At 49.6% G+C, this 15,670-nt stretch overlaps 2 protein-coding genes across 2 annotated transcripts in view; one reads left to right on the top strand and one right to left on the bottom strand.

The window, feature by feature from the left end:
* Window positions 1–15,670, top strand: part of LOC144603008 (zinc-binding protein A33-like) — an 852,507-nt gene that overhangs the window by 23,640 nt on the left and 813,197 nt on the right.
* The window catches only part of LOC144602504 (complement C2-like), a gene marked incomplete at its 5' end in the record, with an annotated part of 77,322 nt that overhangs the window by 21,053 nt on the left and 40,599 nt on the right, over window positions 1–15,670 (bottom strand). The window contains 5 exons of the mRNA XM_078415635.1: window positions 1,068–1,212; window positions 4,319–4,452; window positions 7,133–7,234; window positions 9,344–9,517; window positions 13,110–13,292. Coding sequence (XP_078271761.1) covers window positions 1,068–1,212; window positions 4,319–4,452; window positions 7,133–7,234; window positions 9,344–9,517; window positions 13,110–13,292 — 738 coding nt within the window. The remainder of the gene's footprint in view (window positions 1–1,067; window positions 1,213–4,318; window positions 4,453–7,132; window positions 7,235–9,343; window positions 9,518–13,109; window positions 13,293–15,670) is intronic.

Below are 15,670 nucleotides of genomic sequence, written 5' to 3'. Positions count from 1 at the left end.
AATTCCAGTAGATTTGTCAAGCATGATTTCCCCTTCGTAAATCCATGCTGACTCGGAATGATCCCGTTACTGCTATCCAAATGCTCAGCAATTTCGTCTTTTATAATTGACGCCAGCATCTTCCCCACCACTGATGTCAGACTAACTGGTCTATAATTACCCGTTTTCTCTCTCCCTCCTTTCTTAAAAAGTGGGATAACATTTGCTATCCTCCAATCTACAGGAACTGATCCTGAATCTATAGAACATTGAAAAATGATCTCCAATGCTTCCACTATTTCTAGAGCCACCTCCTTAAGTACCCTGGGATGCAGACCATCAGGCCCTGGGGATTTATCAGCCTTCAGTCCCATCAGTCTACCCAAAACCATTTCCTGCCTAATGTGGATTTCCTTCAGTTCCTCCATCACCCTAGGTTCTCCGGCCCCTAGAACATTTGGGAGATTGTGTGTATCTTCCTCAGTGAAGACAGATCCAAAGTAACGGTTTAACTCGTCTGCCATTTCTTTGTTCCCCATAATAAATTCCCCTGCTTCTGTCTTCAAGGGACCCACATTTGCCTTGACTATTTTTTTCCTCTTCACGTACCTAAAAAAACTTTTGCTATCCTCCTTTATATTATTGGCTAGTTTACCCTCGTACCTCATCTTTTCTCCCCGTATTGCCTTTTTAGTTAACTTTTGTTGCTCTTTAAAAGTCCCAATCCTCTGTCTTCCCACTCTTCTTTGCTATGTTATACCTTTCTCCCCAGAGACAGTGGGGAGACAAGGGGAGAGACAAGGGGGAGACAGGGGGGGGGGGGGAACAAGGCGGGATTGGGGGGAGGCAGGGGGAGACGAAGGGAGAGACGAGGGGAGAGAAGAAGGGGGGGAGACGAGGGGGGAGACGAGTGGAGAAAGGGGGAGAGACGTGCGGGGTGGATGTGCAAGTGGAAAGTGGTGGACAAGGATAGGAGTCGAGAGATGGTGGTAGTGGGGGAAGGAGGGAGAGGGGAGGGGGGAGAGGGAAGTGGGAGGGGGGAAGGGGAGAGGGGGGCCGTGGTCCCGCATGTCCAGTCCAAGTCACACCTCCATATTTGGCTTTATCCGAATACAACGCGTCCATGACATTCTCCATGGACTCGTTTTCTGGGTCGTTGATGTCGACGACGACCTCTGGGAACGAGGCGTAGGTGATCACCCCGAACAGTAAGTTGACGTCGATACTGATGATCTGATGGGGGAGGGAAGGAAGGACGTACAAAATTCTTAAGGGGTTGGACAGGCTAGATGCAGGAAGATTGTTCCCGATGTTGGGGAAGTCCAGAACAAGGGGTCACACAGTTTAAGGATAAGGGGGAAGTCTTTTAGGACCGAGATGAGAACGTTTTTTTTCACACAGAGAGTGGTGAATCTGTGGAATTCTCTGCCACAGAAGGTAGTTGAGGCCAGTTCATTGGCTATATTTAAGAGGGAGTTAGATGTGGCCCTTGTGGCTAAAGGGATCAGGGGGTATGGAGAGAAGGCAGGTACGGGATACTGAGTTGATCAGCCATGATCATATTGAATGGCGCAGGCTCGAAGGGCCGAATGGCCTACTCCTGCAACTATTTTCTATGTTTCTATGTTTCTAAGGACGGACAGAAGATAGACGAAAAATGCTGGAGTAACTCTCAACACGCCGGGCATTGAAACGTACAGAATAGTGAGCGGCCTGGATAGAGTGGGTATAGAGAGGATGTTTCCACTAGTGGGAAAGTCTAGGACCAGAGGGCGCAGCCTCAGAATTAAAGGACGTTGTTATCGGAAGGAGATGAGGAGGAGTTTCTTTAGCCAGAGGGTGGTGAATCTGTGGGATTCAAGGCAGTGGAGGCCAATTCTCTAGATGCTTTCAAGAGAGAGTTAGACAGACGTTTTAAAGATCGCGGTGTCAATACACAATATACAATAGACAATAGGTGCAGGAGGAGGCCATTCGGCCCTTCGAGTCAGCACCGCCATTCAATGTGATCGTGGCTGATCATCCACAATCAGTACCCCGTTCCTGCCTTCTCCCCATACCCCCTAACTCCGCTATCCTTAAGAGCTCTATCTAGCTCTCTCTTGAATGCATTCAGAGAATTGGCCTCCACTGCCTTCTGAGGCAGAGAATTCCACAGATTCACAACTCTCTGACTGAAAAAGTTTTTCCTCATCTCCGTTCTAAATGACCTACCCCTTATTCTTAAACTGTGTGGCTCCTTGTTCTGGACTTCCCCCAACATTGGGAACATATTTCCTGCCTCTCGTTTTATTCACAAAATGCTGGAGTAACTCAGCAGGTCAGGCAGCATCTCGGGAGAGAAGGAATGGGTGACGTTTCGGATCGAGAACCTTATCATATCATATCATATATATACAGCCGGAAACAGGCCTTTTCGGCCCACCAAGTCCGCGTCGCCCAGTGATCCCCGCACATTAACACTATCCTACACCCACTAGGGACAATTTTTACATTTACCCAGCCAATTAACCTACATACCTGTACGTCTTTGGAGTGTGGGAGGAAACCGAAGATCTCGGAGAAAACCCACGCAGGTCACGGGGAGAACGTACAAACTCCTTACAGTGCAGCACCCGTAGTCAGGATCGAACCTGAGTCTCCGGCGCTGCATTCGCTGGAAAGCAGCAACTCTACCGCTGCGCTACCGTGCCGCCCCAGACTGATGTCAGGGGGGCGGGACAAAGGAAGGATATAGGTGGAGACAGGAAGATAGAGGGAGATCTGGGAAGGAGGAGGGGAAGAGAGGGACAGAGGAACTATCTAAAGATGGAGAAGTCGACGCTCATACCACTGGGCTGTAAACTGCCCAGGCGAAATATGAGGTGCTGTTCCTCCAATTTGCGGTGGTCCTCACTATGGCACTGGAGGAGGCCCATGACAGAAAGGTCAGACTGGGAATGGGAGGGGGAGTTAAAGTGCTCGGCCACCGTGAGATCAGTTTTGTTAATGCGGACCAAGCGCAGGTGTTCAGCGAAGCGATCGGCGAGCCTGCGCTTGGTTTCGCCGATGTAAATAAGTTGGCATCTAGAGCAGCGGATGCAATAGATGAGGTTGGAGGAGGTGCAGGTGAACCTTTGCCTCACCTGGAAAGACTGTTTGGGTGCTTGGATGGAGTTGAGGGGGGAGGTAAAGGGACAGGTGTTGCATCTCGTGCGGTTGCAGGGGAAAGTGCCCGGGGTTGGGGTGGTTTGGGTAGGAAGGGACGAGTGGACCAGGGAGTTACGGAGGGAACGGTCTCTGCGGAACGCGGAGAGGGGAGGGGATGGGAAGATATGGTCAGTGGTGGGGTCCCGTTGTAGGTGACGGAAATGTTGGTGGATGATATGTTGGATCCGCTGGCTGGTGGGGTGGAAGGTGAGAACGAGGGGGATTCTGTCCTTGTTGCGAGTGGGGGGAGTGGGAGCAAGAGCGGAGCTGCGGGATGTAGAAGAGACCCTAGTGAGAGCCTCATCTATAATGGAAGAGGGGAAGCCCCGTTTTCTGAAGAACGAGGACATCTCAGAAGCCCTAGTCTGAAACATCTCATCCCGGGCGCAGATGCGGCGTAGACGGAGGAAGTGGGAGTAGGGGATAGACTTTTTGCATGGGACCGGGTGGGAAGAAGTGTAGTCCAGATAGCTGTGCGAGTCAGTGGGTTGATAGTAAATGTCCGTCACTAGTCTGTCTCCTGTGATGGAGATGGTGAGGTCCAGAAACGGGAGGGAGATGTCAGAGATAGTCCAGGTATACTTAAGGGCAGGATGGAAATTGGAGGTGAAGTGTATGAAGTCAGTGAGTTCTGCATGGGTGCAAGAGGTAGCACCAATGCAGTCGTCGATGTAGCGGAGGTAGAGTTCGGGGATGGGGCCAGTGTACGTCTGGAACAGGGATTGTTCGACATACCCGACAAAGAGGCAGGCGTAGTCCAATGCAGCGTTTCCTGCCTCTAACGTGTCCAACCCCTTAATAATCTTATACGTTTCGATAAGATACCCTCTCATCCTTCTAAATTCCAGTGTATACAAGCCTAGTCGCTCCAGTCTTTCAACATATGATAGTCCCGCCATTCCGGGAATTAACCTAGTAAACCTACGGGGTACTGATTGTGGATGATCATCCATGATCACAGTGAATGGCGGTGCCGGCGCGAAGGACTGAATGGCCTCCTCCTGCACCTGTTGTCTATTGAAATCATCCAGTGAATTGGCCTCTACAGCTGCTGGCCTTGCAGAGGCAGCGTGAGGTGTAGATGGAGTCAATGGAAGGGAGGTTGGTTTGTGTGATGGTCCGGGCTGTGTAAACCCTGGCGATACCTTACCTTTTCGATGAGATTCTTCACCACATTGATGGCGTGCTCGAAGCTAACCTGCCCCACGCTGTTTGATGCGTCGATCAGAAAGTAAATGTGCAGGTTGACGTCCTTGCGCAGGTAGATCTTCCGTTCGAGAGATTCTGCGGAAGACAATAGACAACAGACAGTAGGTGCAGGAGGAGGCCATTCAGCCCATCGAGCCAGCACCGCCATTCAATGTGATCATGGCTGATCATTCACAATCAGTACCCCATCCCTGCCTTCGCCCCATACCCCCTGACTCCGGGGGAGCGACTAGGCTTGTATACACTGGAATTTAGAAGGATGAGAGGGGATATTATCGAAACATAAGGGGTTGGACACGCTAGAGGCAGGAAACATGTTCCCAATGTTAGGCTGTCCAGAACCAGGACTATCTAGCTCTCTCTTGAATGCATTCAGAGAATTGGCCTCCACTGCCTTCTGAGGCAGAGAATTCCACAGATTTACAACTCTCTGAGTGAAAAAGTTTTTCGTCATCTCGGTTCTAAATAGCCTACCACTTATTCTTAAACTGTGGCCCCTGGTTCTGGACTCCCCCAACATTGAGAACATGTTTCCTGCCTCTAACGTGTCCAACCCCTTAATAATCGTATATTGTTTCGATAAGATCCCCTCTCATCCTTCTAAATTCCAGTGTACACAAGCCTAGTCGCTCCAGTCTTTCAACATATGACAGTCCCGCCATTCCGGGAATTAACCTAGTAAACCTACGCTGCACGCCCTCAATAGCAAGAATATCCTTCCTCAAATTTGGAGACCAAAACTGCACACAGTACTCCAGGTGCAGTCTCACTAGGACCCTGTACGACTGCAGAAGGACCTCCTTGCTCCTATACTCAAACTAGGAGACCATAATTGCACACAGTACTCCAGGTGCGGTCTCACTGGGGCCCTGTACACCTGCAGAAGGACCTCTTTGCTCCTATAGTCAACTCCTCTTGTTATGAAGGCCAACATTTTGTAACTTTGTCGGTGCCCTTTAATGTGGCGTCGGTTTGGAAATATTGGCTATGCACGCAAAGAATCTCACTGTGACTTGTATAACATATAACATATAACAACTACAGCATGGAAACAGGCCTGAGTCTGAGTGTTTCCCTTTTCTGCCTCCTGCCTCACACACTGCCTATTAGCTATCTGTGTTTGAGTCCCTCCCCCCAACCGTACTAGTTTAAAGTCTCCGCAGTTATTTTAGCAAATCTCCCCGCCAGGATATTGGTTCCCCTCGGGTTCAGATGCAACCCGTCCTTTTTGTACAGGTCATACTTCCCCCAGAAGAGGTCCCAATGATCCAGAAACTTGAAACCCTGCTCCCTGCACCAGCGCCATTCATTGTCGCACGTGATACCAGAGAACTCATTCAAAGAAACATAGATACATAGAAGCATGGAAACATAGAAAATAGGAGCAGGAGAAGGTCATTCGGCCCTTCGAGACAGCACCGCCATTCATTGTGATCATGGCTGATCATCCACAATCAATAACCCGTGCCTGCCTTCTCCCCATATCCCTTGATTCCACTAGCCCCCAGAGCTCTATCTAACTCTCTCTTAAATCCATCCAGTAAATTGGCCTCCACTGCCCTCTGTGGCAGAGAATTCCACAAATTCACAACTCTTTGGGTGAAAAAGTTCCTTCTCACCTCAGTTTTAAATGGCCTCCTCTTTATTCTTAGACTGTGGCCCCTGGTTCTGTACATCAAATCTATTCCAATAAATTCTTTCCTAATTGCCATTACTGCAGAAGGAGTCGGTGTGATCTTACACAGACCCAACAGGCCAGATCTTCCAGTCGCTTTCTTCCAGCTTGTTGTTGTTCGTCCTTCGGGTTCAAAGATGACCATGACTTCACTTTCAATGCTCTGAGGTTGCATGGTGACTTGGGATGCTATGAGTTTGCAGGGTGACTTGGACAGGTTGTGTGAGTGGGCGGATGCATGGCAGATGCAGTTTAATGTGGATAAGTGTGAGGTTATCCACTTTGGAAGTAAGAATAGAAAGGCAGAGTATTATCTGAATTATGACAGGTTAGGAAAAGGGGACGTACAACGAGATCTGGGTGTCCTAGTGCATCAGTCACTGAAAGGAAGCATGCAGGTACGGCAGGCAGTGAAGAAAGCCAATGGAATGTTGGCCGTCATAACAAGAGGGGTTGACTATAGGAGCAAAGAGGTCCTTCTGCAGTTCAAGAGGGCCCGAGTGAGACCGCATCTGGAGTACTGTGTGCAGTTTTGGTCTCCAAATATGAGGAAGGATATTCTTGATTGAGGACGTGCAGCGTAGGTTTACTAGGTTAATTCCCGGCATGGCGGGACTGTCATAGGTTGAAAGACTGGAGCGACTAGGCTTGTATACACTGGAATTTAGAAGGATGAGAGGAGATCTTATCGAAACGTATAAGATTATTAAGGGGTTGGACACGTTAGAGGCAGGAAACATGTTCCCAATGTTGGGGGAGTCCAGAACCAGGGGCCACAGTCTAAGAATAAGGGGTGGGCCAATTAGAACGGAGACGAGGAAAAACTTTTTCAGTCAGAGAGTTGTGAATCTGTGGAATTCTCTGCCTCAGAAGGCATTGGAGGCCAATTCTCTGAATGCATTCAAGAGAGAGCTAGATAGAGCTCTTAAGGAAAGCGGAGTCAGGGGGTATGGGGAGAAGGTAGGAACGGGATATCGATTGAGAATGATCAGCCATGATCACGTTGAATGGCGGTGCTGGCTCGAAAGGTCCAAATGGCCTCCTCCTGCACCTGTTGTCTGTTGTCTATTGGTAACTTACCGGGGGTTTTGATGGAATCAGTGTGCATTAAACCCAAATTGCTGCTAAACGAGGCCGTGAATGCTTCTGCCACGTCCTCCGGTGTGTCGAACGAACTCTTGTCTGTGGAAGGAGACGAGACCCAGCTCGGTGCGAGCAAATCTTAAGGTTTTGTATTTATTGTTGTCGGGCTCAGTTCAGAGCGTTTGTCGGCACTGGGCCTGTACTCGCTGGAGTTTAGAAGAACGAGAGGGGGGGGACCTCATTGGAACGTACAGAACAGTGAGCGGCATGGATAGAGTGGATGTGGAGAGGATGTTTCCACTAGTGGGAGAGTCCAGGACCAGAAGGCACAGCCTCAGAATTAAAGGACGTTCTTTTAGGAAGGAGATGAAGTGGAATTTCTTTAGTCAGAGGGCGGTGAATCTGTGGGATTCTTTGCCACAGACGGCTGTGGAGGCACAAGTCAGTGGGTATTTTTAAGGCAGAGAGAGATAGATTTATTCACAAAATGCTGGAGTAACTCAGCAGGTCAGGCAGCATCTCGGGAGAGAAGGAATGGGTGACGTTTCGGGTCGAGACCCTTCTTCAGACTTCGAGAGATAGATTCTTGATTAGTGCGGGTGTCAGGGGTTATGGGAACAAGGCAGGAGAATGGGGTTAGGAGGGAGAGATAGATCAGCCGTGATTGAATGGCGGTGTAGACTTGATGGGCTGAATGGCCTATTTCTGCTACTATCACTTATGCTCATGAGATACAGCGTGGAAACGGGTCCTTCGTCCCACCGAGTCCGCGCCGACCAGCGATCCCTAACACTATCCTACACACACTAGGGACAATTGTACCGAAACCAATTAACCCACAAACCTGCACGTCTTTGGAGCGTGGGAGGAAACCGGAGATCCCGGAGAAAAGCCACGCGGGTCACGGGGAGAACGTGCAAACTGCGCACAGGGAGCACCCGTAGTCAGGTTCAAAGAGCTGGAGTAACTCAGCGGGACAGGCAGCAGCTCTGGAGAGAAGGGATGGGTGACGTTTCGGGTCCAGACCCTTCTTCAGACTGGTGAGGAATAAGCGAAACGAGAGATATAGACGTTGATGTGGAGAGGTAAAGACAACGAATGAAAGATATGCGTAAAAAGTAACGATGATAAAGGAAACAGGCCAATAGTTAGCTGATTGTTGGGTGAAAACGAGAAGCTGGTGGGAATTGTGTGGGGCGGGATGGAGAGAGAGGGAATGCCGGCGCGGGATGGAGAGAGAGGGAATGCCGGCGCTACCTGAAGTTAGAAAGACATTAGAAGCTAAAAGAGTTAGAAGCTGAAAGACATTCTAGCCTTAGAGGGAGTACAGAGAAGGCTCATCAGATTGATCCCTGGGATGGCAGGACTTTCATATGAAGAAAGACTGGATAGACTGGGCTTGTATACACTGGAATTTAGAAGGATGAGAGGGGATCTTATCGAAACGTATAAGATTATTAAGGGGTTGGACACGTTAGAGGCAGGAAACATGTTCCCAATGTTGGGGGAGTCCAGAACAAGGGGCCACAGTTTAAGAATAAGGGGTAGGCCATTTAGAACTGACATGAGGAAAAACTTTTTCAGTCAGAGAGTTGTGAATCTGTGGAATTCTTTGCCTCAGAAGGCAGTGGAGGTCAATTCTCTGAATGCATTCAAGAGAGAGCTGGATAGAGCTCTTAAGGATAGCGGACTCAGGGGGTATGGGGAGAAGGCAGGAACGGGGTACTGATTGTGAATGATCAGCCACGATCACATTGAATGGCGGTGCGTACAGGCTCGAAGGGCCGAATGGCCTCCTCCTGCACCTATTGTCTATTGTCTGTTGTCTAAAACGAGAAGCTGGTGGGACTTGCGGGATGGAGAGAGGGGGAATGCCGGGGCTACCTGAAGTTAGAGGAGTCAATGTTGATACCGGTGGGCTGTAAGCTGCCCAAGCGAAATATGAGGTGCTGTTCCTCCTATTTGTTTTTAGCCTCACTCTAACAATGGAGGAGGCCCAGGACAGGAAGGTCAGTGTGGGACGGGGATGGAGAATTAAAGTATTTGGCAACCGGGAGATCAGGTTGGGTCCGGCTGGACCCGAGCGTCCGACGCTGCGAGGCAGCAGCTCTACCGTGCCGGCCCAACAGCCCCAATGCGGTCGAACGCTCGTCCGATGTTCACCCAGTATCCGAAGGCCAGGGGTCCCGGGACGAGGCGAGCACTCACGTTGACAGGTAGGCATTCGTCCACTCCACTCCCCCAGCCTCTCACACTCCCTGGTGCTCGACCCCAACAGCACCAGTCCGTCGTTGCAACTGTACCGCACTTTGTACCCGATGTTGTAGTTAGTTCCCGACTTCGAGCCTCCCGCTGGGATCCCGGGATGAGGACAATCCTGGGCTACAAAGGCAGGGAGAAGTCAGGGAAAGAAGAGCAGGAAAGAATGATAGCAGGGATAGGCCACTCTTCTAACCCCCCCCCCCACCATGTCTCCCCCCCCATTCACACACACCACACTCCCCACCATTGTAGATGTAGCCCAGCCCATCACACACACCCCACTCCCCACCATTGTAGATGTAGCCCAGCCCATCACACACACCACACTCCCCACCATTGTAGATGTAGCCCAGCCCATCACACACACCACACTCCCCACCATTGTAGATGTAGCCCAGCCCATCACACACACCACACTCCCCACCATTGTAGATGTAGCCCAGCCCATCACACACCACACTCCCCACCATTGTAGATGTAGCCCAGCCCATCACACACAATAGACAATAGGTGCAGGAGGAGGCCATTCGGCCCTTCGAGCCTGTACGCACCGCCATTCAATCTGATCATGGCTGATCATTCTCAATCAGTACCCCGTTCCTGCCCTCTCCCCATACCCCCTGACTCCGCTATCCTTAAGAGCTCTATCTAGCTCTCTCTTGAATGCATTCAATAGTCAATAGTCGTTTGTTTGTCACATACACATAAATGTGTAGTGAAATGAAACATTACCCACAGTTGAAACACTAAGACCAATAAGAATAATCAGTAAAAATGCAATAACACACACAATCATACACCAACATCAAACAAAAGAAACATCTATCACAGTGAGTCTCCTCCAGTCCCTCCTCACTGTGATGGAAGGCCAAAATGTATTTTCTCTTCCCTGCCGTCTTCTCCCGAGATCAGGCTGTTGAACCTGCCACGTCGGGGCGGTCGGGGCTCCCGACATTGGATCGCCGCGCCGGATGGTGAAAGGTCCACGGCCAATTCCAGGCCGCGCCGGACGGTGAATGGTCCGCGGCGGGCCGACCCAAGCCCCGCGATTCGGGGTGGGCGAACACGCTGCCTCTGCCGCTGCCGGAGCTCCCGATGTCGGCCCCCACTCAGGGGCCTGCGGGCTTCCGACATCCACGCGGCCCGCGCCGGAGCCTCCGGAAACGAGTCGCAGCCGCTCCCGCAGCATCCGCAGGTGGTGAGTCCGGGCCGTGGGCTCTGCGAACCAGAGCCCCAGGTGGTCCCAGGTGCATGGCCGGTGGTAGGCCGCATTCAGAGAATTGGCCTCCACTGCCTTCTGAGGCAGAGAATTCCACAGATTCACAACTCTCCGACTGAAAAAGCTTTTCCTCATCTCTGTTCAAAATGGCCTACCCCTTATTCTTAAACTGTGGCCCCTGGTTCGGGACTCCTCCAACATTGGGAACATGTTTCCTGCCTCTAACGTGTCCAACCCCTTAATAGTCTTATACGTTTCGATAAGATCCCCTCTCGTTCTTCTAAATTCCAGTGTATACAAGCCTAGTCGCTCCAGCTTTTCAACATACGACAGTCTCGCCATTCCGGGAATTAACCTAGTAAACCTACGCTGCACACCCTCAATAGCAAGAATATCCTTCCTCAAATTTGGAGACCAAAACTGCACACAGTACTCCAGGTGCGGTCTCACTAGGGCCCTGTACAACTGCAGAAGGACCTCTTTGCTCTTATACTCAACTCCTCTTGTTATGAAGGCCAACATTCCATTGGCTTTCTTCACTGCCTGCTGTACCTGCATGCTTCCTTTCAGTGACTGATGCACTAGGACACCCAAATCTCGTTGGACGTCCCCTTTTCCTCACACCACTCTCCACCATTGTAGATGTAGCCCAGCCCATCACACACACCACACTCCCCACCATTGTAGATGTAGCCCAGTCCATCACACACACCACATTCCCCACCATTGTAGAAGTAGCCCAGCCCATCACACAGCCCACACTCTCCACCATTGGCTCCATCTACACTTCATGCTGCCTTGGGAAAGATGCCAACATAATCAAAGACTTGTCCCTGTCCCACCCCGGTCATTCCTTCTCCTCCCCGCTCCCGCCCGGCAGAAGGTACAGAAGCTTGAAAGCGCGCACCACCAGACTCAGGAACAGCTTCATCCCCTCTGTTATCAGGCTTCTGAACGGCCCTTCCATAAGCTAGGGTACTGTCCGGTTCACTTCTACCACCATTGCGGACATTGGACTTTGCCTCTGGAACTGATGCGCTAGAATGCTGAGAACTATATTCTGCAATCTGTATCTTCCCCCTTTGCTCTGCCTATTGGACTTGAGTTTGAACTCATGGTATCTTTGTAAGCCAATGGAGACCATAAGACACGGGAGGAGAATTAGGCCATTCAGCCCTTCGAGTCTGTTCCGCCATTCAGTCATGGCTGATCTATCTTCCCCTCTCAACCTGCCTTCGCCCAGGAACCTTTGACACCCTTACCAATCAAGAACATATCAATCTCTGCTTCAGAGATAACCAAATGACTTCTGTGGCAATGAATTCCACAGATTCACCGCCCTCTGGCTAAAGAGATTCCTCTCCGTCTCCTTTGCCGAAGTACATCCTTTTTTTATTCTGAGACTGCGCCCTCCGGTCCGAGATTTCGCCACCAGTGGAAACATTCTATCCACGACCAACTATTTCCAGAGGACATCGGTTTGAGGTGAAGGGGGAAAGTTTTACGAGGAATCTTTAACGTTTTCATAGAAAGGGCGGGTGGGTGTATGGAACGAGCTGCCAGAGGAGGTAGTTGAGGCTGGGACTATCCCAACGTTTAAGAAATAGTTAGGCAGGTACATGGATAGGACAGGTTTGGAGGGATATGGACCAAACGTGGGCAGGTGGGACTAGTGTAGATGGGGCATGTTGGTCGGTGTGGGCAAGTTGGGACTGGTGTAGATGGGGCATGTTGGTCGGTGTGGGCAGGTGGGACTAGTGTAGATGGGGCATGTTGATCGGTGTGGGCAGGTGGGACTAGTGTAGATGGGGCATGTTGGCCGGTGTGGGCAGGTGGGACTTGTGTAGATGGGGCATGTTGGTCTGTGTGGGCAAGTTGGGCCGAAGGGCCTATTTCCACACTGTATCACACGATGACTCTATCCAGGCCTTTTATCGTCCAGTACGTTACAATGACCCCCCCACCCCCACCATCACCACCACCTCATCCTTCTAAACTCCAGGGAGATTTTAGATTTAGAGATACAGCGCGGAAACAGGCCCTTCGGCCCACCGAGTCCGCTCCGCCCAGCGATCCCCGCACACTAACACTATCCTATACACACTGGGGACAATTTTTACATTGTACCCAGCCAATTAACCTACAAACCTGCACGTCTTTGGAGTGTGGGAGGAAACCGGAGATCTCGGAGAAAACCCACGCAGGTCACGGGGAGAACTTACAAACTCCGTACAGACGGCGCCCGCAGTCAGAATTGAACCCGGGTCTCCGGCGCTGCATTCGCTGTGAGGCAGCAACTCTACCGTTCCGCCCATACAGACAGGCTCAGAGGTAACGCTCCTTGTACATTAACCCAATCATTCTTGTCAACCTCCCCCGGACCCTCGCCAACACCAACACATCATTCCCCAGACATGGGGCCCAAATGCTTCTCACAACATTCCAAATGCGACCTGCCCAGCGCCTTGTCAACCCTCGGTTTTAGGAACTTACTGTCCGATGAACAGACGGTGTTGGTGCCATTCCAGCGGCCGTTAATCTTGCATCTCCTGCTGTGTGACCCTTTGAGGAAGTACCCTTCATAGCACTCCAAGGTGATAACGTCTCCAATGGCGTACGACGTGTTCACGGGGGAGAAGAAACCTTCCTCCAGTACCGGAGGTGGACAACGAAATGCTGAGAAACGCAAAGACCTGCTGTGATTTCGGTGATAGACAATAGACAATAAGTGCAGGAAGAGGCCATTCGGCCCTTCGAGCCTGTACGCACCGCCATTCAATGTGATCATGGCTGATCATTCTCAATCAGTACCCCGTTCCTGCCTTCTCCCCATACCCCCTAACTCCGCTATCCTCAAGAGCTCTATCCAGCTCTCTCTTGAATGTATTCAGAGAATTGGCCTACACTGCCTTCTGAGGCAGAGAATTCCACAGATTCACAACTCTCTGACTGAAAAAGTTTTTCCTCATCTCCGTTCTAAATGGCCTACCCCTTATTCTTAAACTATGGCCGCTTGTTCTGGACTCCCCCAACATTGGGAACATGTTTCCTGCCTCTAACGTGTCCAACCCCTTAATAATCTTATACGTTTCGATAAGATCTCCTCTCATCCTTCTAAATTCCAGTGTATACAAGCCTAGTCACTCCAGTCTTTATAAAATTGATCTGCAAGAAGCGGGTTTATACCAACGTCTAGTTTAGTTTCGAGATATGGCGCCGACGGCCATCCTCACACACTAACACTATCCTGCACACACTGGGGCAATTTTTGCTGCAATTATAGCAAGCCAATTAAAGAGGGGGGGGGGGGTAGAGAGAGATGGGGGGAGGGGAAACCGTAGATGGGAGAGATGGGGAGGTAGTAGAAAGGAACAGGAAGATATCGTAGAGGTGGGGTAAAGGGGGAGAAGGAGAGACTGGATTGATGGGGGGGGGGAGGAAGAGAGAGAGAGACGCGAGGTTGGAAACGGGTGAAGAGAGTTGGTGCACGGGTGACTGAAGGGAGGGGGAAGGGGAGAGAGAGGGTGGAAGGTCGGAGAGTAGAATAGAGATAGAGGGGCGAGGACTAGTGAGACGGGGAGGGGCGAGAGACGAACGAAAAGTCGGGGGTCGAGGAAAAGAGGACAAAAGAGCAGAAGGGAAAGTGAGGAAGAGTCGAGAGGGAAGTCGACAAACGTTAATGAGTGGGGTGGGAGTGAGAAAACTGTTGTGAGCAGAGGGGAGACAATACACAATAGACAATAACTAATAGGCAATAGACACTAGGCAATAGGCAATAAACAATAGGTAATAGGCAATAGACAATAGGTAATAGGCAATAGACAATAGGTAATAGACAATAGACAATAGGTAATAGGCAATAGACAATGGGTAATAGGCAATAGACAATAGGTAATAGGCAATAGACAACAGACAATAGACAATAAACAATAGGTAATAGACAATAGACAATAGGTAATAGGCAATAGACAATAGGTAATAGGCAATAGACAACAGACAATAGACAATAAACAATAGGTAATAGACAATAGACATTAGACAATAGGTAATCGGCAATAGACAATAGACAATAGACAACAGACAATAGGTAATAGGCAATAGACATTAGACAATAGGTAATCGGCAATAGACAACAGACAATAAACAATAGGTAATAGACAATAGACATTAGACAATAGGTAATAGGCAATAGGCAATAGGTAATAGGCAATAGACAATAGGTAATAGGCAATAGACAATAGGTAATAGGCAATAGGCAATAAACAATAGGTAATACGCAATAGACAATAGACATTAGACAATAGGTAATCGGCAATAGACAATAGACAATAGACAACAGACAATAGGTAATAGGCAATAGACATTAGACAATAGGTAATAGGCAACAGACAATAGGTAATAGACAATAGACAACAGACAATAGGCAATAAACAATAGGTAATAGACAATGGACAATATATAATAGATAATAGACAATAGACAATAGACAATAGGTAATAGGCAACAGACAATAGACAATAGGCAATAGACAATAGACAATTCACAATAGGTAATAGGCAATAGGTAAGAGGCAATAGACGATAGGTAATAGGCAATAGACAATTCGCAATAGGTAATAGGTGATAGGCAATAGTCAATAGGCAATAGACAATGTACAATATACAATAGGCAATAGACAATAGGTAATAGACAATAGACAACAGACAATAGTAATAGGCAATAGACAAAAGACAACAGACAATAGGTGCAGGAGTAGGCCATTCGGCCCTTAGAGCCAGCACCGCCATTTAATGTGATCATGGCTAATCATTCACAATCAGTACCCCGTTGCTGCCTTCTCCCCATACCCCCTGACTCCGCTATCCTTAAGAGCTCTATCTAGCTCTCTCTTGAAAGCATTCAGAGAATTGGCCTCCACTGCCTTCTGAGGCAGAGAATTCCACAGATTTACAACTCTCTGAGTGAAAAGGCTTTCCCTCATCTCCGTTCTAAATGGCCTACCCCTTATTCTTAAACTGTGGCCCTTGGTTCTGGACTCCCCCAACATTGGAACA

This window comes from Rhinoraja longicauda, chromosome 19 (genome assembly GCF_053455715.1).
Source record: "Rhinoraja longicauda isolate Sanriku21f chromosome 19, sRhiLon1.1, whole genome shotgun sequence".
NCBI lineage: Eukaryota > Metazoa > Chordata > Chondrichthyes > Rajiformes > Arhynchobatidae > Rhinoraja > Rhinoraja longicauda.
The sequence above is the reverse complement of the archived record's forward strand: the minus strand, read 5'-3'. Positions and strand labels throughout refer to the sequence as shown.